This window comes from Saccostrea cucullata, unplaced genomic scaffold (assembly GCF_032062105.1).
Source record: "Saccostrea cucullata isolate Sc308-1 unplaced genomic scaffold, CSIRO_AGI_Scuc_v1 ctg1150, whole genome shotgun sequence".
Taxonomy (NCBI): domain Eukaryota; kingdom Metazoa; phylum Mollusca; class Bivalvia; order Ostreida; family Ostreidae; genus Saccostrea; species Saccostrea cuccullata.
In genome coordinates, this window is record NW_026923237.1 from 33188 (window position 1) to 61013 (window position 27826).

General features: G+C 34.1%; 1 protein-coding gene across 1 annotated transcript; it reads right to left on the minus strand.

Moving 5' to 3' along the window:
• Positions 1-1961: 1961 nt before the first annotated feature.
• On the minus strand, positions 1962-27660 carry LOC134263512 (uncharacterized). The gene is made up of 17 exons (XM_062745863.1): positions 27609-27660; positions 26712-26802; positions 24485-24518; positions 23671-23792; positions 23295-23389; positions 21874-22840; positions 21311-21400; positions 21069-21102; positions 17057-17178; positions 11378-11472; positions 8600-8675; positions 6215-8238; positions 5807-5949; positions 4923-5032; positions 3516-3835; positions 3122-3224; positions 1962-2563 (listed from the first exon to the last, which is right to left on the minus strand). Exons 2-17 carry the CDS (start codon positions 26785-26787, stop codon positions 2430-2432), a joined length of 4545 nt encoding a protein of 1514 aa, XP_062601847.1. The 5' UTR covers positions 26788-26802; positions 27609-27660; the 3' UTR covers positions 1962-2429.
• Between the last annotated feature and the right edge of the window lie 166 nt (positions 27661-27826).

Genomic DNA, 27826 nt, shown 5'->3' on the forward strand with positions numbered 1-27826 from the left:
GACGGACGACGACGGACGAAAACGGATAGCAATAGGTCACCTAGAAATAGGGAAAGTGGTGGTATTTGAAAAAAAAAATTGGTACTGAAGTTCGAACCTAACCCCCCACCCCGCACGATGTAGGATTTTCGTGTTTGGGAAATGGACATTCCAACCCCCCCCCCCCCCCCCCCACCCCTTTTTCTTTTTTTGCTTGTCAGTTTTTTTTTTGTTTTTTTTTAAGGTATAATTTTTTTTTTAACTCTTAGCCCCCCACTTTCAATTTGCTTCCGACGCAAATGATATGTGAAGGATGAAAGCCCTATCAAAAAATCCTGTCCCACTTATGAAATAAATTCCATATTCACCTACAAGACATTGAATTGTTATCTATTTTAAGGAATAACTTTTTAATTTTTAGCTCTACTGGTCAGAGACCAGAAGAGCTTATGCGATAGTAATGCGTCCGGCGTCCGTCTATAGCTGTCTGTCTGTCTGTAAACAATTTTTCAAAAAGTTATTCCTCCTCCAGTTTTGGTCTGATTTCGATATAACTTGGCACACAAGTAGACTACACATCTTCGCTAGCCAAGGGTTTCCGATCCGATACCTACTCTACAAGTTGTAGAGTAGGTATCGGATCGGAAACCCTTGGCTAGCGAAGATGTAGACTACACTGTGATACATAATTTTGTGTAATTTCGATGAACGGTGTTGCCGTGGTTACTAATATAAGAAATTTCTGTGAAATATTCTTTCAAATGCTACTCCTCCTACAGTTTCAGTCTGATTTCAATGTAACCTGGCACACAAGTAGATAATAATTCTGTGTATCGGTTTTTGATTTGGATGAACGGTGTTGCCGTGGTTACTAAAAATAGAAATTTCTGTGAATTTTTTTCAAAATGCTACTCCTCCTACAGTTTTGGTCTGATTTCAATATAACTTGGCACACAAGTAGACTACACTAAGATACATAATTCCGTGTATCAATTTTTGATTTGGATGAACGGTGTTGCCGTGGTTACTAAAAATTGAAATTTCTGTTAAATTCTTTCAAAATGCTACTCCTCCTACAGTTTTGGTCTGATTTCAATATAACTTGGTATACAAGTAGATTACACTTAGGAACATAATTCTGTATATTGCTTTTTGATTTTGATGAACAGTGACAGTGTTGCCGTGGTTACTAAAATTAGAAATTTCTGTGAAATTCTTTCAAAATGCTTCTCTTACTACAGTTTTGGTCTGATTTCATTATAACTTGGCTCACAAGTAGACTATACTAAGATACACAATTCTGTTTATGGTTTTTTGACTTCATTGAATATTATTGCATTGGTTACTAAAATAGAAATTTCCGTTAAATACTCTCAAAATGCTACTCTAAATACAGTTTTAGTCTGATTATAATAAATAATGTGGCATGCAAGTAGAATACAATAAGAACATAAAGAGGCTTAACCAAGGATCATTATTCTATTTATTGCTGTCATAGAGTTTCGATTCCCAACTGCTTAAGTACTTTTCTCTTCCTTTGCTATAAGTACAAACCAGTAGAGCTTCAGTCTCAATAGAGACTTCTGGTTTTATTTCATGACGATCAATCGATTAGATTAAGTGATAATTTTGTGCATAAATGCAAGCAATTCAATTGATCACATCATGAAATAAAAAAATTAGACAGTTATTCCTTGAATAAATACTTAACATATAAAAATAAAACATTGTGTTTGATCAATAAACTTTTAATTTTAATTCTGAAGATTTTTACAAATCATTTAACCTGTTGTCTTCATGTGTGAAAACAAAACTGAAAAATCTGTTTCAGTGAACTTTCCAAAATATAAAATTCTTAAGCTCTTTAGCTAATCAAAGCTACTAGAGCTACAAGCTTCAGCTACCAGTTATTTATAGCAATCAGGCTGAGTGATCAATATTTATAACATACCAAAAACACACAAGTAAATAAACAAATATACATGTCCATTCTGGCCAATGGGAATTTTCTTTGACTCTTGGGTCAAATATTTCATACATGATCATACTTTATAACATGTAATAATCACTGTATTATATCCTCTCCCAAGTTCTTGATGAGGCTTTTCTTTTCTCATGTTCATTTTCCACAGCTGTCAATTTTTCCCCAGAACTTGCATTGTTGTGATGGAAGAGGGGGAGGGGGAACAGTTGAGGGTTCATTAGCTAATGACTTACACAGGCAGTGTTATTAAGGGGGGACACTAGATGAGGGCTCCGTCTTGTTTTGATCCATCAGTATGTTCATCACGTTTCCTCGGTAGATCTGTCAACTTAGGGTCTAATCTGCAGTAGTGTTAATAGAGATCGTATTTGATTAAGGATTAAGGGGGATCACTAGATGAGGGTTCCGTCTTGATTTGATCTGTCTGTATATTTATCACTTGCTCCCTTGGTAGATCTGTAGAGGTCTATAGGTTCATCACAGTTCCCTGTTTTTTCTGTATTTCTGTAGAGGTCTGTATGAGTGAGCTGGAGGACTGGGTGAACTCTGGCTGATCATCTAAAGGTTCTTCTTTGATTCTAGTCTCCACCAGCCATGTACCTGTAAAAGATCTCTCTGTTATTGGAATAATGAACAACAGAACACTTTGTTTTCTCTACAAGTGATCGACAATGACCTATGGTTTTGACTTTGTTGCTAATCAGAATATAAATCTTTTAATATAAGGATTATGGTAAATTCTGTATGTGAAAATAATTTGGTGTTTTCAAATTTAGAGCAATCACTTGGTATGGAGTTGTTGGCGTAATCATAAATTAGCGCAGGTTTGTTCAGTGTATTGTAAACGTAAATGATTTCTTAGCGGTTTTCAACCGTTTTCTCTCTATATCCTTTCTTTCATGAATTAGTACTTTGTTGTCTGCGCCAAAGCCACTAAAATATGAAGCCCGCTTTTTAAAGTACACATACAGTATAGACCAAGGTAGCTCCGTCTGTAGAGCACCCCACTAGTATTACTTGGGCCCTGGGTTTGATTTCTGATCTAGCCACAGACTTTCTTGTGTCCTGTTATAACGTGGAACCTGAGTTTGATTTCTGACCTAGCAACAGACTTTCTTGGGTCCTATAACATTTAAAAAGAATATAATGGACACATACCTTGTTCCTCCAAGGTTGAATCAAAGTCTTCAAGATTTGAATGATCTGAGACTGGTGCTTCTCTTTGGTCAGTTGTCGGTGTGACAAGATTCCGAGAAAATGACTGTAATAAAATACATGAGAATAGGAGTTACTTACTATGTTCCGAGATTCATTCCTAGAAATTTGCAAGAAATTAACTTGGAAATAAATGTAGCTGTAAAGTATGTTACAAAATCTGTTGTGACAGACCGAGTGAGGGGCATACACAGTAAAGGACAAGATTATACTGTATAACACAAAATTACAATCTCAAGTCAACTCTCGGCTGACATGTACAACATTTACAAAACAACAAACTCAATATTATCTTTCTGCTGAACAATAAAACAATTTTACACAGAGATTTTCATACCTTAGAAGCAGTCGGGGATAAACCAGATCTTCCAGGTTTAGATAAAAGCCTCTCAGAGTCCCGACTCTCCTTCAGATGCATGAGTTTTTTGGTTGGGGGAGCGTATTCCATAGGACCTGTGATGTCTGAGGTGTCCCTGAATTGTCGCTTCATTGTCTCTGTAGGAATCAACCCTCTCTCACAATCGTCTACTATTATCCTCCTCTTCTGCCTGTTTCTCTTGTATAGAGTTTCCCCCTCCATAGCTCCCTGGTCTGTAGGAATTACTGGCTGATTTGAAGTTGATGCTTGGTTGACTGATTCATTCTTTTCTTTTTGTCCTGAAACCACAAAACTTTTAATGAGAGGAACAAAAAATTGGTATTAACTTAATTATGATCATAGCATATATATATATACCTTGTGATTTTCATTCATGATTGTTTAAAAATATATACAGTAAAACTCGGTTATAGCGAAGTCCTGGGGACCGGTGAATTTAATTCGCTATGTAGCGAATTCTCTATATGCATGTTTTCCTTCAAATATTACTACCAAATATGTTAGGGAAGTAAATATTAGGGGAAAAAAACTTCGATAACCAAGGTTTTATTTCGAATTGAATTTTTATATACATTCTAAAATAAAATAAAGTCAGTTCAATTTATCAAATTTTGAGATTCTTGTAAGTTCGTTATAAAAGATGTAAATTTCATTATATATTACCTCAGCGGGACTCAAAATCAGTTCGCTATATCCGTAAATTCGTTATATCAGAGTTCGTTATAACCGTAAAATTTTACAAAGATTTGTTAAGAATTTAGTCGGGGACCCAGAAAAACTTCACTATAACCGTGAATTCGCTATATCCGTGTTCGTACTAAACGAGTTTTACTGTATTATAAACAGAATTGATATAGATGAATTACTTTTACAAAAATATTGTCCTTTATGTTATAAGCATGCTGTACGCATGCTTTACTGTTTTTTCATTTAATTTATATAAATGTATTACATTTTATATGGAAAATTGTTAGTATTATAACATAATTTATATTGTAAACTGAACTACAGTTGAACTTCAGCATCTCCAACTCCATGAATATGTCAAAGTGATTTGGAAGTCCCAACCACATATTCTTTAAGTATTTTACCCTTGATATCTCAAATCCTCAGATATCTAGAAGTTTTTACTCAGTCCCATCAGGTTCGAGATAACAAAGTTTGACTTTATTATTCATGACTTCTCTTTAATAATTGCAATATTTTAGTTTGGAATCCATATGCGACTACAAGTCAGTACTCATGTGGCAACATTCTACATAAGGAATGAATGAAGTCTGCAAAGCTCAGAGATATTTCTTGCTCTGGAATAAAGTTGGTTTACAGTTTGCATGAACAGACAAATAATGAACCTTACTGCAGTACCTTCATGAACCCTCACGTGCCCCTGCTGCTCCTCATACTTGTTTGCATGCATCCTCATGTGAACCTGGTAATTATCCTGGTGGAAAAAGCTCTCATCACATTTAAAACACCTGTATAACAATAAAGAATTGTATGAAACACCTGTAATTAAAATAATCAAATAAAACACTTGTATCAAAATAAAGATTTAATTTTAAATTTATATAAAACACCTGTCAGATTTTGAATATTAAATTCAATGTGAAAAAGAAACATCAACTTCTTGGGAATCAATCTAACACATTGCGGGGTGTTTTCATCATGGGTTAAAAGGAACTTTTTCCCATCACATTACATGTAATTACTTGAATGCATTTTCAGAAATGTCAGTGTGTACTTACTTGAATGTGTTTTCAGACTTGTCCCTGTGTACTTACTTGATTGTGTTTTTAGACTTGTCTGTGTGTACTTACTTGAATGTGTTTTCAGACTTGTCCCTGTGTACTTACTGGAATGTGTTTTCAGACTTGTCCGTGTGTACTTACTTGAATGTGTTTTCAGACTTGTCCCTGTGTACTTACTGGAATGTGTTTTCAGACTTGTCCCTGTGTACTTACTTGTATGTGTTTTCAGACTTGTCCCTGTGTACTTACTTGAATGTGTTTTCAGACTTGTCAGTGTGTACTTACTTGAATGTGTTTTCAGACTTGTCAGTGTGTACTTACTTGAATGTGTTTTCAGACTTGTCAGTGTGTACTTACTTGAATGTGTTTTCAGACTTGTCCCTGTGTACTTACTTGTATGTGTTTTTAGACTTGTTCCTGTGTACTTACTTGAATGTGTTTTCAGACTTGTCCATGTGTACTTACTTGAATGTGTTTTCAGACTTCCTGGTGTGTACTTACTGGAATGTGTTTTCAGACTTATCCGTGGGCTCATTGTGTGCCTTCATATGCATCATCAGGCTCCTAGCGACAGCACAGGTTCTCCCACAGATGTAACACCGATTCTTTTTTGTCTTTTCGAGGTCATGCATTTGCTTATGAACCTGTGAACATAGTATATAGAAAGACATGGCTAATGAAAACACACACATAACTACTATTCAATTAGATTGTAGGTATTAAACTCATACATACAGCAACTTCAGTGGTTTTATACATCAGTTAAATTATCATTCATGGTGACGTAAATTTGTTTACAATAAATGATAGCAAAACCCAGAAATATTAGTGATCAATGAACACAATTTTATATTGACAAACTGAAAGATTCTGATTAATCAACAGAAATCCCATTACACCAGTCCTTACCTCCAGGGAGCTGGCGTATTTGAAGGATTTACAGCATTGTTTACAGCTGTACCAGAATGTCATTAAGGATTCTTTTTTTCTCTTTGGAACAGAATCCAGTTGTAGAGCGTATTCGTACGGACACTCGACTACCTTCTGAGTTTGCCCCCGTGTGACAGACCTTGTTATTCTTTGAGGATTTTTATACTTGTTGATGTTTGTATTTCTATGATGTGAAGATACACTTGGTACCATTGGTTCAGTTTTCACAATGACATTGTCTCCACCCATTTCACTGGATTCTGTGTGAGAGATAGCACTCTGGTTCTGTGAATGAGAAGCGTTGATACCAGTCCAGGTTTGTGAATGAGGTGAAGTCACACCACTTTGACTTTGTGAATGAGGTGAGGCCACTCCACTTTGACTTTGTGAATGAGGTGAGGTCACACCACTTTGACTTTGTGAATAAGGTGTAATACCAGACCATTCCTCTGTTGGCTCACATTTCACAGTGACACCTCCATCACCCTCTAGTTCTGGGAGAATGACCTCCTGGGTTTGTTGGTCTGTGTTAGAGATAGGTACTTTATACATCTTGTACTCTCCTGTGTCTGTTTCTTTTACAACAATCGAGAACTTCAACTCGTCTGCTTCTGACGAACAGCTCTCTGTCACTGAATCTGGTACATGCTCTGGTTCACTAGACTTCTGAGTGGTAGTTGTCACCGAGTCAGAAATATTACTTAACTGAGTTGAGTTTTTCTGAGCAGAAGTTGCTGCTAAATCAGACACATTACTGATCTGAGTTGAGTTCATCTGAGCAGAAGTTGATGCTACAGGAGAATTATTGATCTGAGTCGAGTTCATAGTGTGAGTTTTCGCAGCCAGACTTCCTATCTTGTGAAATGAGGGTATGATTTGGTGGTTGATAAAGACTTTGACAGGGCGAACTTGAGACTGACCTCCAGTAATGGCTGCTGAGAGCTTTGGACTATTCCTGCCTGTCACAGGGGTGGGGGCCACTAGGAACATCGGCTGCCTGTGAGGTAATCTCTGCGTGTTTATAGGTACAAGCTGTGTCGGTTGAGGCAGTGCTCGAGTTTGTACACTTGTGACTTTCTCTGTTCCTCCTGAAGAATTGATTATTGCCTTGTTGAAATTTTCATCACCACTGGGTATTTTTTGTAGATAAAACTTTGGGGCATTATTAGTATTCGGCGACTTCAATGCTAACTCTACTTCCGTCTGCAGCTCTTCTAAAGAAATTATTTTGCCATCTTTTACACAAGTCAATGTGTTTGCCTGTTTACATGAGGGACTTTGAAAACCACTGTTATTCACTTGGACTCTAGCTGGTTTTGGCAGAGTCTCTCCATGTTTATTTTGGATTCCCTCAGAACTGCTGCCTTTCACTTGGACAGAAGCTGGTTTTGGAAGTGTGTCCTCTTTACTTGGAGTGCCCGGTGAAATGTTACCTTTCACTGGGACATGAGCTGGTATTGGGAGCCTCTTTTCCCATTTACTTTGGGAACCCTCAGAACTGGTGTCTTTCACTTGGACAGGAGATGGTTCTAGAAGTTTCTCTCCCTCTGGACTTGGGGGACCCTGTGAACCACTGTCATTCAGATGAGCAGGGGCTTGTTCTTCAAGAGTTTCTCCTATTTCACTTTGGGGATTTAGAGATTCTATGTCTTTACCTAGAGCAGGTTTTAAAAGAGTCTCTACCAGATTACTTGGGGTACCTTGAGAACTGGTGTCTTTCACTTGGACAGAAGGGGCTGGCTTTAGAAGTGAGGTCATTCTTACCCTTTTTAGAAGAACTTGTGGACTTAGATCTGATTCTTCATTTTTCTCACTAGAATTCCTTTTTCCACTTGTAACTGTTCTAGACACTTTATTTCCATTGTCTTTTTTCCCTGAATTTAGTTCAACACGCTTGTTTGTCTCTTTAGATAAATTGCTTTCATTGTTTTCTGTTTCCAGTTCTGATGTTTTAAGTTTGGTATTATCAGTTGCTGACAAACCATTTTCTCCCAATACTGTCTCTAAAATTAAGTACAAATTCTTATTAACAACAAATAAAAGTTAAAAAGTACTGATTTGGTTTGGTTTAAAATTAAGGAGGCTGGGGGTGGGGGAGGGGGGGGGTCAACAAATTAACCACCAGATATATCTTAAATTTTCAGATATGGTATCTTAAGCCGTCAACTATTATTTGGCAGAGAAAAAATTCAAAAATTTTAGTTTTAAAATTTGATCATTATATATATACAATTGTATTACATGGAACTCTTCTTCTAAAGAAGATCAAAACCATCTGAAAATGGCCACAACCACCCAGCCCCTTTAAGTGAAATAGATTTTTATTCAAAACAAAATGTAAAACAAGCTTTTGCGACAAATAACCTTCATCTGCATGTGAAGACGTGGGGTCACAAACATCGCCATAGTTACAGCTAGGGGGACTCAGGACCTTTGCGATCTAAATAAATGTAATGATGGTTACCATTATATAGAAACATTGATAATTTTAAAGTTTACATCACAGTATATCAGAATTTTGATATTGCTACACGTTTTTAGTGCAAGAAAATTCAATTGCATAAATTTCTTCACTATTTAATGGTCTTAAATAGAGGAAGTATACATATTGACTGGAATAATCAGAGGACTATAAAACTTGAAAAAAACTAGAAATATGTCCATAGGACATGAATGCCCCGCCGAGGATATATTAGTAAAGGAACATGAAAATTTGTATGTGTATAAAATTTGATCAGTTTGGTTCAGGTAGGGCTTATAGTTACTTGGGAATAAAAATGTAGGTGAGATCCAGCATCCGAAGCAAGTCTGGTAGTGTCCATCCCTAGCTGCATCATCCATGCAAGTTTGGTTCAGGTAGGGCTTATAGTAACTTGGGAGTAAATATGTAGGTCAGATCCAGCATCCCAATCAAGTCTGGTAGTGTCCACCATAGATGCATCATGCATGCAAGTTTAGTTCAGGTAGGACTTAAAGTTACTTGGGAATGAAAATGTAGGTCGGATCCAGCATCTGAAGCAAGTCTGGTAGTGTCCATCCCTAGATGCATCATCCAAGCAAGTTTGGTAAAGGTAGGGCTTATAGTTACTAGGGAATGAAAATATAGGTCAGATCCAGCATCCGAAGCAAGTCTTGTAGTGTCCATCCCTAGATGCATCATCCATACAAGTTTGGTAAAGGCAGGGCTTTTAGTTACTTGGGAATGAAAATATAGGTCAGATGCAGCATCCGAAGCAAGTCTGGTAGTGTCCATCCCTAGATGCATCATCCATGCAAGTTTGGTTAAGGCAGGGCATATTGTTACTTGGGAATGAAAATATAGGTGAGATCCAGCATCCGAAGCAAGTCTGGTAATGTCCATCCCTAGATGCATCATCCATGCAAGTTTGGTTCAGGTAGGGCTTATAGTTACTTGGGAATGAAAATGTAGGTCAGATCAAGCATCCGAAGCAAGTCTGGTAGTGTCCATCTCTAGATGCATCATCCATGCAAGATTGGTTCAGGTAGGGCTTATAGTTACTTGGGAAAGAAAATATAGGTCAGATCCAGCATCCGAAGCAAGTCTGGTAGTGTCCATCCCTAGATGCATCATCCATGCAAGTTTGGTTCAGGCAGGGCTTATAGTTACTAGGGAATGAAAATATAGGTCAGATCCAGCATCCGAAGCAAGTCTTGTAGTGTCCATCCCTAGATGCATCATCCATACAAGTTTGGTAAAGGCAGGGCTTTTAGTTACTTGGGAATGAAAATATAGGTCAGATGCAGCATCCGAAGCAAGTCTGGTAGTGTCCATCCCTAGATGCATCATCCATGCAAGTTTGGTTAAGGCAGGGCATATTGTTACTTGGGAATGAAAATATAGGTGAGATCCAGCATCCGAAGCAAGTCTGGTAGTGTCCATCCCTAGATGCATCATCCATGCAAGTTTGGTTCAGGTAGGGCTTATAGTTACTAGGGAGTGAAAATAAAGGTCAGATCCAGCATCCGAAGCAAGTCTGGTAGTGTCCATCCCTAGATGCATCATCCATGCAAGTTTGGTTCAGGTAGGGCTTATAGTTACTTGGGAATGAAAATATAGGTCAGATCCAGCATCCGAAGCAAGTCTGGTAGTGTCCATCTCTAGATGCATCATCCATACAGGTTTGGTCCAAGTAGGGCTTTTAGTTCCTTAGGAATGGACCTGCTCCAAAAACTTTAACGTGGTCACTCATCTGGAAAATATAGGTCAGATCCAGCATCCGAAGCAAGTCTGGTAGTGTTCATTCCTAGATGCATCATCCGTGCAAGTTTGTATCAACATGTGAAGTTTGATAACACCATCTTGAATGGTATCATATTTAAAACTGAGCCAAACACTAATTTAAGAAAAGTGAGGTCAAGGTCAAAGTAAAGGTCAAGGTCAAAAAATATTGATGCAGTTGCATAGCTCTCATCAATATCTATCAGCATATGAACTTTGATGAAAATATCTTGGATAGTTTCTTTGAAACTTAGCTTTAAACAGAGCTAAACACAAAGTGTGACGGAAGGACGGAAGGACAGAAGGACGGAAGACGGACATGACAAACACTATATGCCCCGGCCATATTCATGGCGGGGCATAAAAACTGTCTTAAATTGGAATATGTCCAATATTTTAGAACCAACAAGATGTGTTCATGAAACACTATGCGCCCAGCAGCAAAAAAGTTTGAAAAAGCTATTTTTAGCAAATAGGTCACAGTCAAGGTCAAAGGGTCATTGACCTTGGTGTCATTTGAAAGAACTGAATTATTGGAGTATGCATACCAAATATAAAGTCTCTATCTCTCATGATTCAAAAGTTATGGTGAAGGTTAAAGTTGACAACAGGCAGACAAACAGACAGGACAAAAACAATATGTGCCCTGATCTGTCCATACAGGTGCATAAAACTGGTGTAACTCTGGAAATTCTAGCACTTAAATTATAAATGACGGACCAAAATTTTAACATTTTCAAATTGTATGGCCCAAAATTTTAACATTTTAAAAATTTTATGGTCCAAAATTTTAAGATTGCAGCTAATTTTAATCTTAACAGTATGCAAACCTACATCTACAATCTAAACATAAATATATTAATAAGGAAAAAACATTTTCAATGTAAGTATAGAGATTTTACCTTTTTCAGTAATGCTTTGTTACCAACTGTCTTGATGGAGCTGTTCCTTTCCCAAACAACAACCATGCTCAGATAAACATCCCCAATGTCATGGGCTGTAAACATGGTAAAGGAAAAAATCAACAACCATGCTCAGAAAAAAGTCCCCAATGTCATGTGCTGTAAACATGGTTAAGGAAAAATCAACAACCATGCTCAGAAAAAAGTCCCCAATGTCATGGGCTGTAAACATGGTAAAGGAAAAAATCAACAACCATACTCAGAAAAAAGTCCCCAATGTCATTGGCTGTAAACATGGTAAAAAAATGGATTTCTCATATTATCAAAAGTTAAAACATTGATTCCACACTGTACATTTTAAGTTATGTCATAATACATGTACCTAATACAAATAACTTCTCCAAAAACTGGTACAGTGGAGCCTCATTTATCTGGACGCTTTGGCTCCCAGTCAATTTCTCCGGATATGTGAAGCATCCAGATACCTGAATCACCAGTTAAGCAAGACAACATAATATTAAAAAATTCCGTTCCGATGAAAAATCATCCGGATACTGAAGCATCCGAATATCTGGCGTCCGGATATCTGAAGGTCCACTGTACATGTAAATTGTTAACTTTATTTCTGAGCAAGACATATCAAAATAAAGTGCCCCGCCACAGCATGATACGCCCGTCAAATATTGTTCAATAATCATGAATTGGTTAGGATGCAAGAAAATCAGGTAGCCTTGATTAACAGATTGACACAGATTTCAATTATCTAATTTCCATTTCTTATCATACTTCTCTAAGAGCCTTAGTTACAGTGTATGGACTGATTATAAAAAATAATACATCATATAATTCTAAACTGGTTGTGTTAGAGCATAACAATATCCATCTGCAGCTTTAAATTGTTTATTGCATATTTTATGAAATGCTAGTCTGATAAAAATCAAACATAAATTAAATTAATAAATTATTCTTCAGACTATAACAGGTCGGAGAGAATACTCGAAATCGAGTATTATCCTTGAAATCGCGTATAATGCCCGATATTAGGGTATCGTTGAATCCGCGAAATCGGGTATTCCATGCAACTTTCTTTAAAAACAAAAGAATAAAGCAACGGCGCATTATGCCAGTAACTGTTACTTGTACATCAGTATCTTGTGGATTTATTTTTATTAAACCTAATTCATACTGTTCTCAAATAAGTTTAAAATCACACGACAAACACTGCTGGGGTAACAAAGAGGACACAATGGCGTTATTATTTTTCAATATAATTTCTAAAATCAAATAACTACACTTCGTTTGTCTTTATTTCCCATTAAAGTATTCCATATACTAAATTTTCTACTTTGTGCACTATTCACAAAACGTGAAATTTTAAAGAAATTAAACGACTAACGCCGTGTTATGTATTTTTACTACAAAATGTATGGCGTCCCTTTCACGTGAAATATAAATTATTCCTAACAGTTAGAGAGCACAGTATAAGCGAGTCATAATTGTATATCTCTGCCATAATAGAATACCAAAGTTATTATAAAGAAGAAAAAAAAGATTAAATAAATACCCACGGGAAAACAGGTTGAAAATAACTAATTGAAGGTGAGTATCCTTTTTTATGTCAATTTAGCATGGATTTTAATTCACACCGTAAATTTTTTGGTTGCATTTTAATCGATACAAGATATGCTATTTTACCTTTATTTTATGCATTTGTGTGAAAATTGAGAGCGAGAAGTCATATGAACAGGATTTTCTTGTGTTTTTTTTTTTTTTGAAGGGGGGGGGTATAAATAAAAGTCAAATGTGTACATCTTTTCATGAGCTTATAATACATTGAATTTCTCAATATAGATCGAGGTACATTCATATTGAAATATGAATTACACAGTCAAGTTTTCACATTTCTTATAGTTTTTACGTTTATGAACATGTTAATGAACAAACTGAAATAATGGAGTGTTCAATTGCCTTGGAATGGGAATGTAATTCCTCATCGGACATTAAAATTTCATAAAAATCGTAGCCACTTCCTTTCTTTATTATACTATTTGATAGACCGGGTAAATTTTACCTCTTTACCTTCTATATATTTTTGATATCGCTATCTTATACCTCATTATAATATGCTAATACAACGCACTATCTGATGGTTCTAGACAATATGTCACAGTTTTCTTTTAGTTATTTTACCTATGATATGTATAACTCATGACAATAACGTTTCCTAATACTCATCTATAATGAAAAATTGTGTTTTAAAAATAAACATGAATTCTAGTTACTTGTAGTTTCATATTGTGTTAGAAAATAACAGGTTGCTTTTTGTTTACCTACAATGTATATGATTTTTATTTGATGAATAAATCTACCCTTCGATTAAAAATATATGTCGAGGTTGTTTTGTCAGAGGTGGTCAAGAAGCCTTTAGCCCCCCCCCCCCCCTTTGAAGTCGCCAAGAAATGGTAAAATATTGATGACTTAGCGAAATTAAATGATCAACAGATATGTTCTCTCATAAGCTGTACATGTATTCCTGAAACTATCACTGTCCCTGCTAAAATGTTGAAGACATATTCTGCAAATATGTTTGAATGATAAATAAAAAAGAAAAGATTTTCAAAAAAAGAGAAAGAGGGTTTTTTTAGCCAAAATTTTAGACATTTTTATCATTACATTATTTATACATTCATAAATAAATTTGATTTTATGCACAAGATGAATGTGAAAGTAATTATTGACGCATAATTAGATACGATAGACAATCCCTTGTTTATACATGGCATCATATCTTGTGTGTGAAATGTGTTTCCGTATAATATGATTTATTTACAAATTGTTCATGATTGTCGTGTTGATGTGGAATTATTATAAATTCCCGAATTCTGATACTTTACAATTCTGTTGTGTTGGGAATGAACATTAGGAAGATGCATATACTTTCAACATAAGAAAAAATATAAAGCAAATCGAACGCCTTTTTGTGTGCAGATCATAAAATGTACTGAGCTCCACGGGTATTTGTTGTCCCGAGCGCATTAATCTTGAAGCCCAAATTCTTACTTGGCTAGTGATATCTTTAGAAAACATGTGTATCTAGATGAAAGTTAACTCGGCAACATGCGCCATTCCATTGTTTAAGTTTTATTAGGTGATTACACCTCCTATACCCGATTTCGCGGATTCAACGATACCCTAATATCGAGTATTATACGCGATTTCAAGGATAATACCCGATTTCGAGTATTCTCTCCGACCTGTATAACATGACTGCAATTTGTTGCAAATATATATAAAATGAACACATGTATAATAAGTTTTAATCATATTATACAATACTAATTTAGTTTTAATCATACACTAAAACATCAATTTGTTTTAATTACATTTCACCAGTTGAAAGATCTTTATCTGGACTAGCCATCAAGAACTCTTAATTAACACAAGCAACTATGAGGCTATTTCTTTTTGCCCAACTCCCAAGAGATAAATTAAGATTACAGCTCCATCAGATCTAGAGTTGCTCTTAGCTCCTGACAACAAACTCATTAATTTCTCTCTAATTTGACATGCAAATTTCTGCTATCAAAATTCTTCTTGACCAGTGCTTGATAATTATGCCCATGGGACAAACTGAATTCCTCTCAAAGCATAAACATTTGTTACAGATTGCTGTAAAGTATATAATGAAAAAATTAGTTTTTACTTAACATAACATTTTTTAATAAGGATACAACTATATTTTTACATTTTTTAGGATTATGCAATTAGAAATTTAAAAAACTTAGTTTTTTTCTTAAATTCACTTTAATTAAAGGTCACAGTGACCTTGAATGGGCTGTGACACACCTTCTACCTTAGATGCATACTTTTGCCAAGTTTGAAAGATTTAGGTCTAATAGTTTTCTAGTTATGAGCAGGACAGGATTTTTCTATATTTGGCTATAGCATCATTGTTGCAAATATATAAAAATTGAAATATAATTTTTTTTTCAATGAACACATATAATAATTAGTTTTAATCACATTATACAATACTAATTTAGTTTTAATCATACACTAAAACACCAATTTGTTTTTAATTACATTACACCAATTGAAAGATCTTTATCTGGACAAACCATATCAAGAACTCTTACTTAACACAAGCAACTATGAGGCTATTTCTTTTTGCCCAACTCCCAAGAGATTAATTTAGATTACAGCTCCATCAGATCTAGAGTTGCTCTTAGCTCCTGACAATAAACTCATTAATTTCTCTCTAATTTGACATGCAAATTTCTGCTATCAAATTTCTTCTTGACCGGTGCTTGATAATTATGCCCATGGGACAAACTGAATTCCTCTCAAAGCATAAACAATTGTTACAGATTGCTGTAAAGTATATAATGAAAAAATTAGTTTTTACTTAATTAAACATTTTTTAATAAGGATACAACTATATTTTTACATTTTTTAGGATTATGCAATTAAGAATTTAAAAGACTTAGTTTTTTGAAAAAATTCACTTTACATAAAGGTCACAGTGACCTTGAAATAGGCTGCGACACACCTTCTACTTTAGATGTATACTTTTGCCAAGTTTGAAAGCTCTAGGTCAAATAGTTTTCTAGTTATGAGCCGGACAGGATTTTTCCATATTTGGCCATAGCATCTTTATTAAAGGTCATAGTGACCTACTTTTTGTGCGCGACACACCGTCTACCCAAGAAGTATAAGTTGACAAAGTTTGATAATCCTAGACCTAATAGTATTCAAGTTATGAGCCGGACAGGAATGGACAGACGGACAGACGGACGGACGGACGGACATGAAGCCTATAACATAATACGTCCCGTCTTAAGACGGGCGTATAAAAATTTGCGACCTTCTCATATTTGCATTCATTTCTCATGGCGATACAAATAATCACATATTAGTTTTTATTCAGAATGCTGACTTAGTGGCAAAGATTTTAAATCATAGATAGACTGCAAAGTTTAGAATCGTAAATAAAATATGTCATGAAAAATAGTTGGATAACATTATTATGTATCAGACTGGCATGCAAAAATCCGTCAAAACATCAGACACCTACTCTAGCATGCTAGAGGTTCACGGCGAGATACTTTTGACTTGGTGCTGTGACTGGAGCGTAGGTACGTTAACCGAGGCTCTTACTTGTAGGAGTTATCTGACCCCCTGACCTTCGGGCCACAAATTTCACAAATTTGGAAGAAGAACCCTTGCTATTATAACAATTGCACTTTGTTTATCTGGAGTGCTTAATCCAAAAGTAAAGAAAGATTTTCAAGAAAATTTGACATCAGTAGAGCCCACCTCAACTACCTAAACCCCAGGGGCCAAAAAATTCATAATTTTAGAAGATGCATCCCTGCTTACTGAAAGATCTACACTTTTTGTTTATTGTGAAATCACTAATTTTCGTAGGGGTTTAATTTTCATGGTTTTCAAGGTGGAAGAGACTCATAAATTTATGTCCACCACGAAATGCAATTTTTTTTTACTACTGAACAATTCTTCGATCACGAAATCAAATCTCCATGAACAAATATATTTTCCTCAAACCACAAAAATTTGACCCCTTGAAAATATTTGATTTTAACCAAAGAGCTGAAAAGAAGATCTTCATCATGTTCAAACAAATCGTGGGTTTAGTTATATATTTAACAGATTTCTTACCGATTTCGTTCAGTTTTTTGCAGTACTTAACAGCCTGGAATATCGTTGTCCTAATACACCGGATGAGATTGGATGCTCTTTTTCCATAATATAGTTTGGATTTCTGTAGCTCTTTAAAGTCACTGGAAAATTAAAAAAACAAGCAAATTCAAAGAATTGTGGTCCCCCGCTTTGTTGGTGAGATGTTAATTTTTATGGCATTTTGTGTCTAATATGAACATCCTATCATATGTCATTTCTTAGAAATTATCATTGAAGTTGATTTTTTTGAAGGATGAAAACCCTTATCCTGACCGTTAAAAAGTTATAGCCAAAGTTAACGTTTTTTAAAAGTAGGGCTACTCCAAGGTCAAGATCAAAGGGTCAAAGTTGGTGATAAAAGATTTTCTCACAAGGATTACATATGTGAAGTATGAAAGCCCTAGCACTTACCGTTCAAAAGTTGTGGTCAAGGTTAAAGTTTTAACATAAGTACGTAAATCTTTAAGGTCAAGGTCAAAAGGTCAAAGTTGTTGATATCCAATGAAAGGACTTGCCACAAAGAATACATATGTGAAATATAAAAGTCCTAGTATCTACTGTTCAAAAGTTGTGACCAAAGTTAAACTTTTTTTAAAAGTAGTTAAAACTCCAATGTCAAGGTCAAAGGATAAAAGTTGTTGGTATCCAATGAAAGGTCTTCTCAAAAAGATTACATATGTGAAGTACGAAAGCCCTAGCCCTCATCGTTCAAAAGTTAATGGTCAAGATTAAAGTTTTTTCATAAGTATGTAAATCTCTAAGGTCAAGGTCAAAAGGTCAAGGTTATTAGTATCCAATGAAATGTCTTGCAACAAGCAATACATATGTGAAATATAAAAGTCCTAGTGTCTACCGTTCAAAAGTTGTGACCAAGGTTAAAGTTTTTGAAAAGTAGTTAAAACTCCAAGGTCAAGGTCAAAGGGTTATAGTTCTTGGTATCCAATAAAAGGTCTTCTCAAAAGGATTACATATGTTAAGTACGAAAGCCTTAGTCCTCACCGTTCAAAACTTATGGTGAAGGTTAACGTTTTTTCATAAGTACGTAAATCTCCAAGGTCAAGGTCAAAAGGTCACGGTTGTTGGTATCCAATGAAAGGTCTTGCCACAAACAATACATTTGTGAAATATGAAAGTCCTTATACCTCCCATTCAAAAGTTATGGCCAAAACAAAAGTTTGAAATTTCTGTGTAAAAATGGGTCAAACTCCAAGGTCAAGGTCAAATTTGGTGGTACCCAAAGAAAGGTCTTGTCACAAGGAATATACATGTGAAATACGAAAGTCATAGCTCCACTAAATAAAAAATTATGGGCAAGGTTAAAGTTTTTGTGACGGACAGACTGACGGACAGCTGGACAGACAGACAGACGAATGAGATTTAATGTCCCCTCGCTTTCGCGAAAGCGGGGGACAAAAACGAAGTCTGCCTACAAAGTAGATCTGGGTTAGATACAGTTTTTATACATGCAGATTAAAATGGGAAATAATTTTGATTTCTACCTCTTGATAATTAATTTTGTACCATTGAAATTAAGATACCGTTAGGTTATTGTATAAGTTTTTGATATAATCAGTAACCACTGCATTTCATTTCCGTAAATCTGCATGGCATTTCCGAAATTTTTTTTTATTTCATTTCCAACATTTTTTGGTTTCATTTCCGACATAATTTCGTTTTCATTTCCGGAATTTACCTGTGCAGCAATTTAATGTTTTCCTAGTTAGCGAAAATGAAAAATGAAAATATTTATTGCAAAGTATTGGTTAAAAATCTATTTTTAAAAATCTATTCATTATATACATATATGCATACATGTAGCACTTAGTCTAGGTTAAAGAATTCAATGAACATACAGCTTTTTCGCCTAATTTGATGTGCACTAAAATAAATGTCAGTGTCAGCACCAAACTTATGTCAAAGCCACTTGCCGTACTCTTATTCAGTTTTTATTCCAGTTGATACATTTATTACGCAGCTCTACACAGAACTTTATTTGTTTTGCTTTACATCTGGGCAGAGTAATTCGGTAAACATTGAGTCAATCTCTCAAACTTTAATTCAGGTAGTTGCCTACATTTTGTCACAGTAGTTTCATTGATAAATTTATAAAAACTCAAAAATTGAATTTCAATTATTTATTTATTATATGTATTCCTTTAAATTTTCATAGGTAAAGTCTTCAAATCTGTTAATATAGGTGTTACAGTATTAGATTTATTAATTTATTTAATAAATCTATTATATTTCATGTTTTTAATTTGTACATAAATGTATTGATAAAGAATATATAAAGGTCACCCAGGTAGAACAGGTAGTACCTGTACTTAATTATTATTGCCTTGGGGTATGAAGGTTCTGGTCTCTGGTCTTTGGTTTGTAGTATCCACTATTTTCATTGGTTTGGAATTTGTAAGGTTGTGTTTTATTGGTTTACTTATTTTCCCTCCAAAAGTTGTTATTTGTGATGGTCATTCTCTGTCCAGTCTTTCAGTAGAGAGGGCCATATTTATAGATTTGATAATTCAGACTTTTTGACATTTGACTTAGACACTATTTCTCTCTATTAAGGTAATCTAATATTTATATACTAATTTTAATATGATTTCTAATATTTGATTTAACTGTAAAGTCTGTAATTTTGCCAAAATTAATTCCATAGCACTTTCAAGGTCAGAATCTGATTGATTCAGAATTTCTGAGTAACTGTTTTATTGATGCAGATAGTAGTTTTTATTTAAATAAATATGTAGATATTTTTATGATAGGTTTACTTATGTAAACTATGGTAATTTGTAATTATATGATATGATCTGGACCATGTGAGCCATACTGAGTCAGACACTATTGATTGGGAGAGGCTCAATCCCATAGATTGGTATGCTATTATTGTTTTATATATTTTATGATTATCCTAAAAGAGTAAAGTCTGTGTAGACGTTATTGTAACATTTAGATCAATATTGTTGTATAAAGGTTTTATGATTTTTCAAAGAGTATAATATTGAAAGGGAGCATTATTCTATTTTATAATGTGTAATTCGTGTGAAGAGTTACCTCACTTTAAGCAGCGTATCTGTTAACCGCAGATTGTAGTAACTTAGTAACTATATTGATATGGATATGTTAGAACATTTTATGCCATGTATTTATTATTTGTTATTATAATTTTCAGGGCATTTTTCTTATTTCCTATATTCCTATTATTCCCTGTAATCTGTGTGTGAATAAATGGAGATGTTCGAACCTGAAACGGACTTATTGTTATATTATAACTAAGAAACCGTTACATAGGTACTATATGAAAAATGTTGGAATTGAAAACAAAACTAAAAAAGTCGGAAATGAAAAGTTGATAATTACTAAAAATTCCGGATATACGCAGCCTCAGTAACACTTTTACAAATGGTCAACCAAATTGTCCAATAATCACAAGTGATAAAGTAAATTGTCTGAAGCAAAACATACCAATTAATGAACAGTACAAGCTTGTTAAAATAAACAAGATATTTTTTTAGCAAAAACACATACAGTTACCAAACAACAGATCTTGATTTCAACACACTGAAGTTAAAGTAATGTGTACATTAAAGTGAAACACAAATTGTTTATACCGTGAATCTGGAAATTTTTGCTGTAGATAAATTTTTAGCAAATTTGCGAGTTCATTGCATTTGCAAAAATATTTTTCTTAAAAATAAATTACCAATAAGCATGATAAGAAAATGTAAACAAAGCAGTGGTAATTAGCAAAATTTTGAAACGTAAAAATTAATCAACACCATTTTGACCCGAATTCGCAAAATAAAATCGACGTAAAATTTTCCAGATTTACAGAATTTATAGTGGAAAAGTGAGACTGAGATCAAAAGTGAGCTCGTCTAACTTTTATGGCCCCCAGGCCAATCTTAATTTCAACCCACTGAAGTTAAAATAATGTGTTCATTAAAGTGAAACACAAATTGTTTATATTGGTCACCATGGTAATACACACCTTGCTGCATATGATGTCTCACGTGATTCTTCACCTGAAAAAAAGGAATCCCCAAACTTCAAAAAATACATTATTACTTTGATTCAAACATTCAAGATATTAAGATGTAATGAAGATAGAAAGGCCTGAAAAGATGCCTTTGCCAATAAAGCCTCTTTTTCACTTCATTCTAAAATCAATAATTGCAAAAAATATCAACAATGCATTCATACAAAAGACAAAATAATGTAAGAAGCACTCACCAAGATTAGAACTAAAATCCTCCAGCACTTTCTCTATTTCTGTTTCTGTAATCACTTTACTTTTCCCTCTGTTTGGAAATTTGTTTACTTCTGAAAATGGCAGATTTAATGTACATGCATATATACATGTAATATAATGACATGATAAAAAAAAAAATTCAGAGTGAGCCTTTCATTTGTCTTGCAGTATATTTAGAAATAAAAGCTCAAGAGGCTTTATCATTCTGAGAGTTCAATTTAAAATATTTACATTTCCAATAAATTTCCCTTATGATTCTTTACAAAATAAAATGCAGTATATTTTCTCATGAACTTCGTTAGGTATGTATCACGAATAAGTATGAATATCTCCATTGTTACGTCATAATACCGCTTTTAACGTCAAAAAATATAGTGCACTCTGTTTTGTTTTAAAAATGACAGTTGAACGGCGTAAATTTATGGCAAGTCATCAGAAAAATAATGTAAATATAAGACACTTCATGAAATATGCCGGCGTGAAGCGTTGTAGTTCATAACCTCATGAATCTTCAAAAATTAAATTCATTTCTTAATTAACTCACTTTTTGAATCTTTCAGTTCTTCTGAAGAAATTATTTTATCATCTTTTACAGAGGACAATGTTTCTTCCTGTGTTCTTAGAATAGAACCGTGAGAACTGCCGTCTTTCACTTGGATCGCAGGATATTGTTTTGGGAGAGCGTCTTTCTCTTTACTTGTGGGGCCCTGTGAACAGTTATCTTCTGCTCGGACAGAAGCTGATTCTGCTAGAGTCTCTCTTAGTTTATTTTGGATTCCCTCAGAACTGCTGCCTTTCACTTGGACAGGAGTTGGTTTTGGAAGTGTGTCTTTCCCTTTACTTGGGGTGCCTTGTGAACAGTTTCCTTTCACTAGGACATGAGCTGGTATTGGGAGAGTACATGTATCTCCCACTTTATTTTGGATTCCCTCAGAACTGCTGCCTTTCTTTTCATCAAGAGGTGGATTTGGAAGTGGCTCTTCCTGTCTATTTGGAAAACTCTGAGAACAACCGTCCTTTGTCTGCTCGGGTTTTAGAAGTGTCTCTCCCTCTTTATTTAGAGAACTCTGAGAATTACTGACATTAACTTGCATAGAAGGAGCAGTTTTTGAGAGATTTTTTCCCTCTTCACTCTGGGTACGCTGAGCACTGCTGACTTTCACTTGGATAGATGGAACAGATTTTAAAAGTGAGGTCATTTTGACCCTCTTATGAAGAACATGTGGACTACTCAGCTCTATCTCTTTAGATTTCGGGAGCATTTCACTATGACTCCTTTTTCCAGTTGTACTTTTTCTAAACATTTTCTTTTCCTTCTCGTTTTTCTCTGAATCTCCCTCCTTACTGCTTTGACACTGAGCTGATGTTTGGAGTGAATTGTCTTCATTATTTTCTAGTCCCACATTACTGTTGCCTCCCTCTGATGTAAAGTCTACATTGTTTTCTGAAGAAGACGTAGGGACGCAAACTTTACCATGTTTACAGCTAGGGCGACTCAGGGCCTTAGTGACCTATATACAGATACCAGTTTAAAAGCACCATTTTAATGTTCTGAAGTTGTATTTCATTATTTACTAATGATGTACCACAAAACTAAAAAATCACATTTTATTTCATAAAAGTCTACAATTTTCACATTTTTTTTTTATTTTTGAGGCAAGACAAGCAAAGAAATTACAATTGCTTAAAATTTATCCATCGATAGGGTCCTGTTTGAAATCATAGTATATACCAATAATTGAAATCTGCCTTACAATTGAACATGAGTTTGGCATTTATAGTCTTTCCAAAAGCATTCTGGAATCCAAAAAAGGTGAGAATCCAAAAATTTGGACATTTTGGCATTTAAATCAGAGATCATGATAAAGGGTCCAAAATCAAAACAATTATGAGTGAACTGAAAGAGTACCAATAAAGAGATCTGTTATAAGCAGAAAAAATTTCCATGTGTTAATATGAACAGACCTTGTCCAGTAATTCTTTCTTGCCAACAGTTTTGATAGAGCTATTTCTTTCCCAGATAACCACCATGCCTAGACTTGAATCCCCAATATCCTGTGCTGTCAATAAAAATCAATTAAAAATTAATATTTCATGTTTAACGATGACCATCTCCACGTAATAAAATCAACAATTATCGCACTGTAATTCTGGTTAGATTGAAAAGTTGAAAATTCGACAATTTAGATATTTTAGAAATATGTTTACGTGTAAACTTTGATGATGTTACAGTGCTCTTTATCAAGGAATTAAAAATTGACAAGTTGAAACTTTGACAATTTTTAAAGATTCATTAATTTTGACATAAAGAAGCTGATTAATTCTTCCTGTAATGAATTACCGATCTCATTCATTTTTTTACAGCATTTAACTGCCTGGAATATAGTTCTTCTGATACTTCGTGCGATGTTTGATGCTCTTCTTCCATAATTTGGCTTTGATTTCTGCAACTTACTAGAGTCACTGAAAATTTAGGGGGAAAAAATCTTAAAAAAAAAAGACTGCATGTTTGATGTTCAAATATAATTTGGATCTCTGATTTTGGCCTCATTGAAGCACTACAGCAACTGCTTATAATTTAGCAAAATTTAACAAAATTCTTTGTAAAATACTAATGCCCAAGTATGGCAGTTCAAGGCAAAGGTTAAAAGTTTCTTAATCATAGGTCAAACTTAGAGGGCCTATGTTCCACTAGGAATCCAAAATTCAATGCGTTCAATTTCCTTAACTCTGTACACAACACTTAAAGCAGAATGACGATACATGTGAAGGGTTTTGCTTTCAAACATTTCTACTCTGAGTATAATTTTTTCTCTGGATTAAAGTTTTAATATTTTTCATTAATATGCAACAAAGATTGCCAATTTTCCTTGGTATTTAGAATAAAATTAAAATTTGTGAAAGTGCTAGGATGTGTCAATCAAACCCATCAAAAAAATTGAAGTTTCAATAACTATTAGATGAAATCAGATTTCTAATATATTTTTGTGTGAAATGCTACTGCAATATATAAGTTGTGATATTATACAAAAAATTTGAGAAAATATTAACTTCAAATCTGTGTCTATGCACCTTCAATAGTAACTTCCTTAAAATGCCTGAAACACCACTTACCAATAATTATTGCTAGCTTGTTAAAAATTTTTAATACGCACCTTGCTGCATGTGACATCTCTTGTGAACTCTCACCTGACAAAAAAAGGGGAAAGTCAAACCTAATTATCTTAAACCTGATTACATTCAAGAAAATTAACTAAAATATCAAAGATTGTGGTATAAACACATGTGCTTATCAAATACTTCACACTCATATAAAACAATGAATTTTATAGTTAAGTTATAATACTGTCATAACCTAGAGTCATCTGAGTGGGAGTGTCTATTTTATGAATGTAATCCATGCATGGTTACAATATGAAACATGTATTAGGAGAAACACAATGTCCTGTAAAAATTAATGCTTAAAAATTAGTAGTTAGCATATATCGGGTATGACCATACGTCCCTCTCTTCCCAAATGAAATGCAGATATCTGTTCAGTTTAATTTACAATTTTTTTTCTTTCCAATCTACCACATACGAGGGCTGTTCAATAAATAATGTCCTCGGTGCTCAGAAAGAAGCAAAAGATGCTTTTCAATGATCTAGTCTTCATGATTTTACTAATTAATTTCTTTTAAGTAAAATACATGTCCGTAACATTTTTTATCCAATTTCTGATTTTTTTTAGAACTCATTTTTGGGTATGACCCTTAGTATACTGGAAAATGGCAGATCCAGTGATTTCCCGGACTTGTTTCTTCCCTCTGAAAGGTGTTTTTTCAAGTTTGGAAATAGAAACAAGTCAAAAGGTCAAAGATATGGCGAATATTGTTAATGTGAAAAAACATTAACTTTCTGTTTATCCCGAAAGTCCCTTTACTCTTCAGGGCATGCGGGTTTGGACGCTGTCTTGAAGAAATTCAATGTAGTGGATTCCTGATTCTGGGTCCTTCCTCTAATAAACCTTTTGATTTTTTTGCAATAAAATTGCTTTCTAGACTCCTCCAGAAATTAAACTGTCTCTCCGAATACGAATTTGAACAACAATACCACTAATTTTTAAGAAAATTACATATAAATCTGTCTTTGTGCTCTTGAATACCTGTGCTCTTGTCAGACATTCGCCGTTTTTATCAAGTACATCTTATGGTAAAATTTGTTTTGAGGGTTTTAATCAATAGATTCATGTTCCAATATCTGTTTGAAATAAAACAAAAGTGGATAACTAAAATTACTGATATTTTTAAAATAATTTTTACGAATTTCGTTTACGCTGTCGTTTTCACTCAATTTTCAAAATATAGGGTGACCTTTGAGTACCAAGCTTTTTCACCGTCAAACGTTTCTTAAAAATAGTATAAACTACTCCCGATATGATGTCTATCAAATTTGCAATGTGTCTTAAAATCAATCATACATCATCAAATATTATTTGTTGAAATTTGGCAAACAGTACATAAGTTGTTATAATTTTTGTTGGCAAGGAGGGTACCCATTTTTGATGTCCATTATATAATTTTTTATCATTGAAATCTACCTGCTCTTTTGTCTATAAAACAGGCATTGGTTGCTGTAAATGTCATATATTTCAGTGAATATTTCTATGGGATTTTTAACAAGTTTTACGGCAGCTATAATGAAGCTTTTATTTTTACTCTAGTTTACTGATTCTTTACCATTCATTTATAATGCAGTGTCTCGAAAAGCCCTTGTTTCCCAGCTTCTCACGATGAAACTATGTGATGAAAAGTGATCACATAAACTGTTATAAATTCATGAAAGATTCAATAATGAGAAAAAGTCAAGTTTAATGTCATATGATATCTGTAATGTTTGTTATATAGTTCAGGACATTATTTATTGAACAGCCCTCGTAATTTTGTGAAAGATGGCAAATTTTAGCTTTGCAGTTCTAAAAACTCTTTGAAAAGATTGTGTTAAAACTATATGAAGTTTTGTTACAGTAAATTACTTGGATCATTTTAAGAGGCTATTTTTACATCATTTTACTCAAAACTATAACTTGAATCCTAAATATAATTCAGTTGCAAGATAAATTGGGGGTGGGGGGTTAGCAATGTTAAATTTTTTCTGTGTGCAGAACTGTCCCTACATGTAACATTCCTAGTAATATTTGGTATGTCAAACATTAATATCGCAGTATTCATTCTTTTCCATTTGTATTGCAAACATTTTCATTTCTATTGTAAATTTTTTCCATTTCTTTCATATAAATTTTTATTTGTATTCTATAATTTTTCATTTATATTTCACATTTTTTCGATATAAATAATTATCAGTGAAGGATTTCTACAGAAGATTGAGAAAAAAATCACTCACCAATATCTGTACTGAAATCCTCTAGCATCCTCTCGATTTCTGTGGCCTCTTTATGTGATGGTCTATTGTTTGGCATTTTGTTAACTTAAGTCTGAAAATAGCAGACTTGATGCATGAAGTATTTCTGAACACATGCTTAAGAAAAAAGATTTACATTATAATTTATTTAACTCAGGGTATGTCATCCTATTTCATGCATAGGTTACAGACTCTCCTATATTTGTTGCAAATGTAGGGCCTAAAATAAAATTAAGTTTGTTTGCAGTTGCCTACCGACCCACTGAAAATGCATCCGACCCAAACTTTTTTTAGCCATTTGGTAATTTGATTCTTTTTTCAATTTTTCAGAATATTGAAACAGTTTCGTTTTCAAATTTTGACACGTTTTTTATCATTCAGTAGTTTATAACAAGAGGTGAGCTTATTCATGTCTAGTAGGTGTATGAAAACCTCTTTTAATTGTTATCTAACAAAAATCTGAATTTTTTTCCAAAAAAAACAAAAAAAGAATGCCTACCTTCCGACCCAGTCTAAAAATTATAGGTCGGTAACTGCAAACAAAGAATTTTTTAAGCTTGGCCTAGTTTTATAATTAAGAGTTATTCCTCTTTGCCCAAATATGGGGTTACCTTTACAAGAGCGTTGTCGCTTCCTTATGAAACACTTCGTAAAAATAATAATGTGTATTTTAATTAAGCACTGTTCAACTCCACACAGATTTACACGTTAAATTTTTATTAAATATAGATATTGGCGGAAAACAACATAAAGACTCTTGAGATTAGAGTTCGAGTCTACTCCTTGTTGAATGCATTGGATGTCTAGAATGTAATCTTAGTTTAACTTACACCTTGTATTATCATTAAATGAAAAAAAAAATACTTCGCACTGATTTACCGTGTGCAACAAACAGCTAGTCTGTCAGTCCAGAGACGTATAATCTATTATATGTCTCTGGTCAGTCTTACTCTGAAACGCGAGGCTCCAATCTCGGATCAATCGGAATATTTGTACTCAGTGTAAAAATGAAATAAAAAGTACCGGAAAAAATAATTCCGGAATGATATTCACACTCACAGTCTTGAAATGGAAATATATTTACACTGAATTCTAAG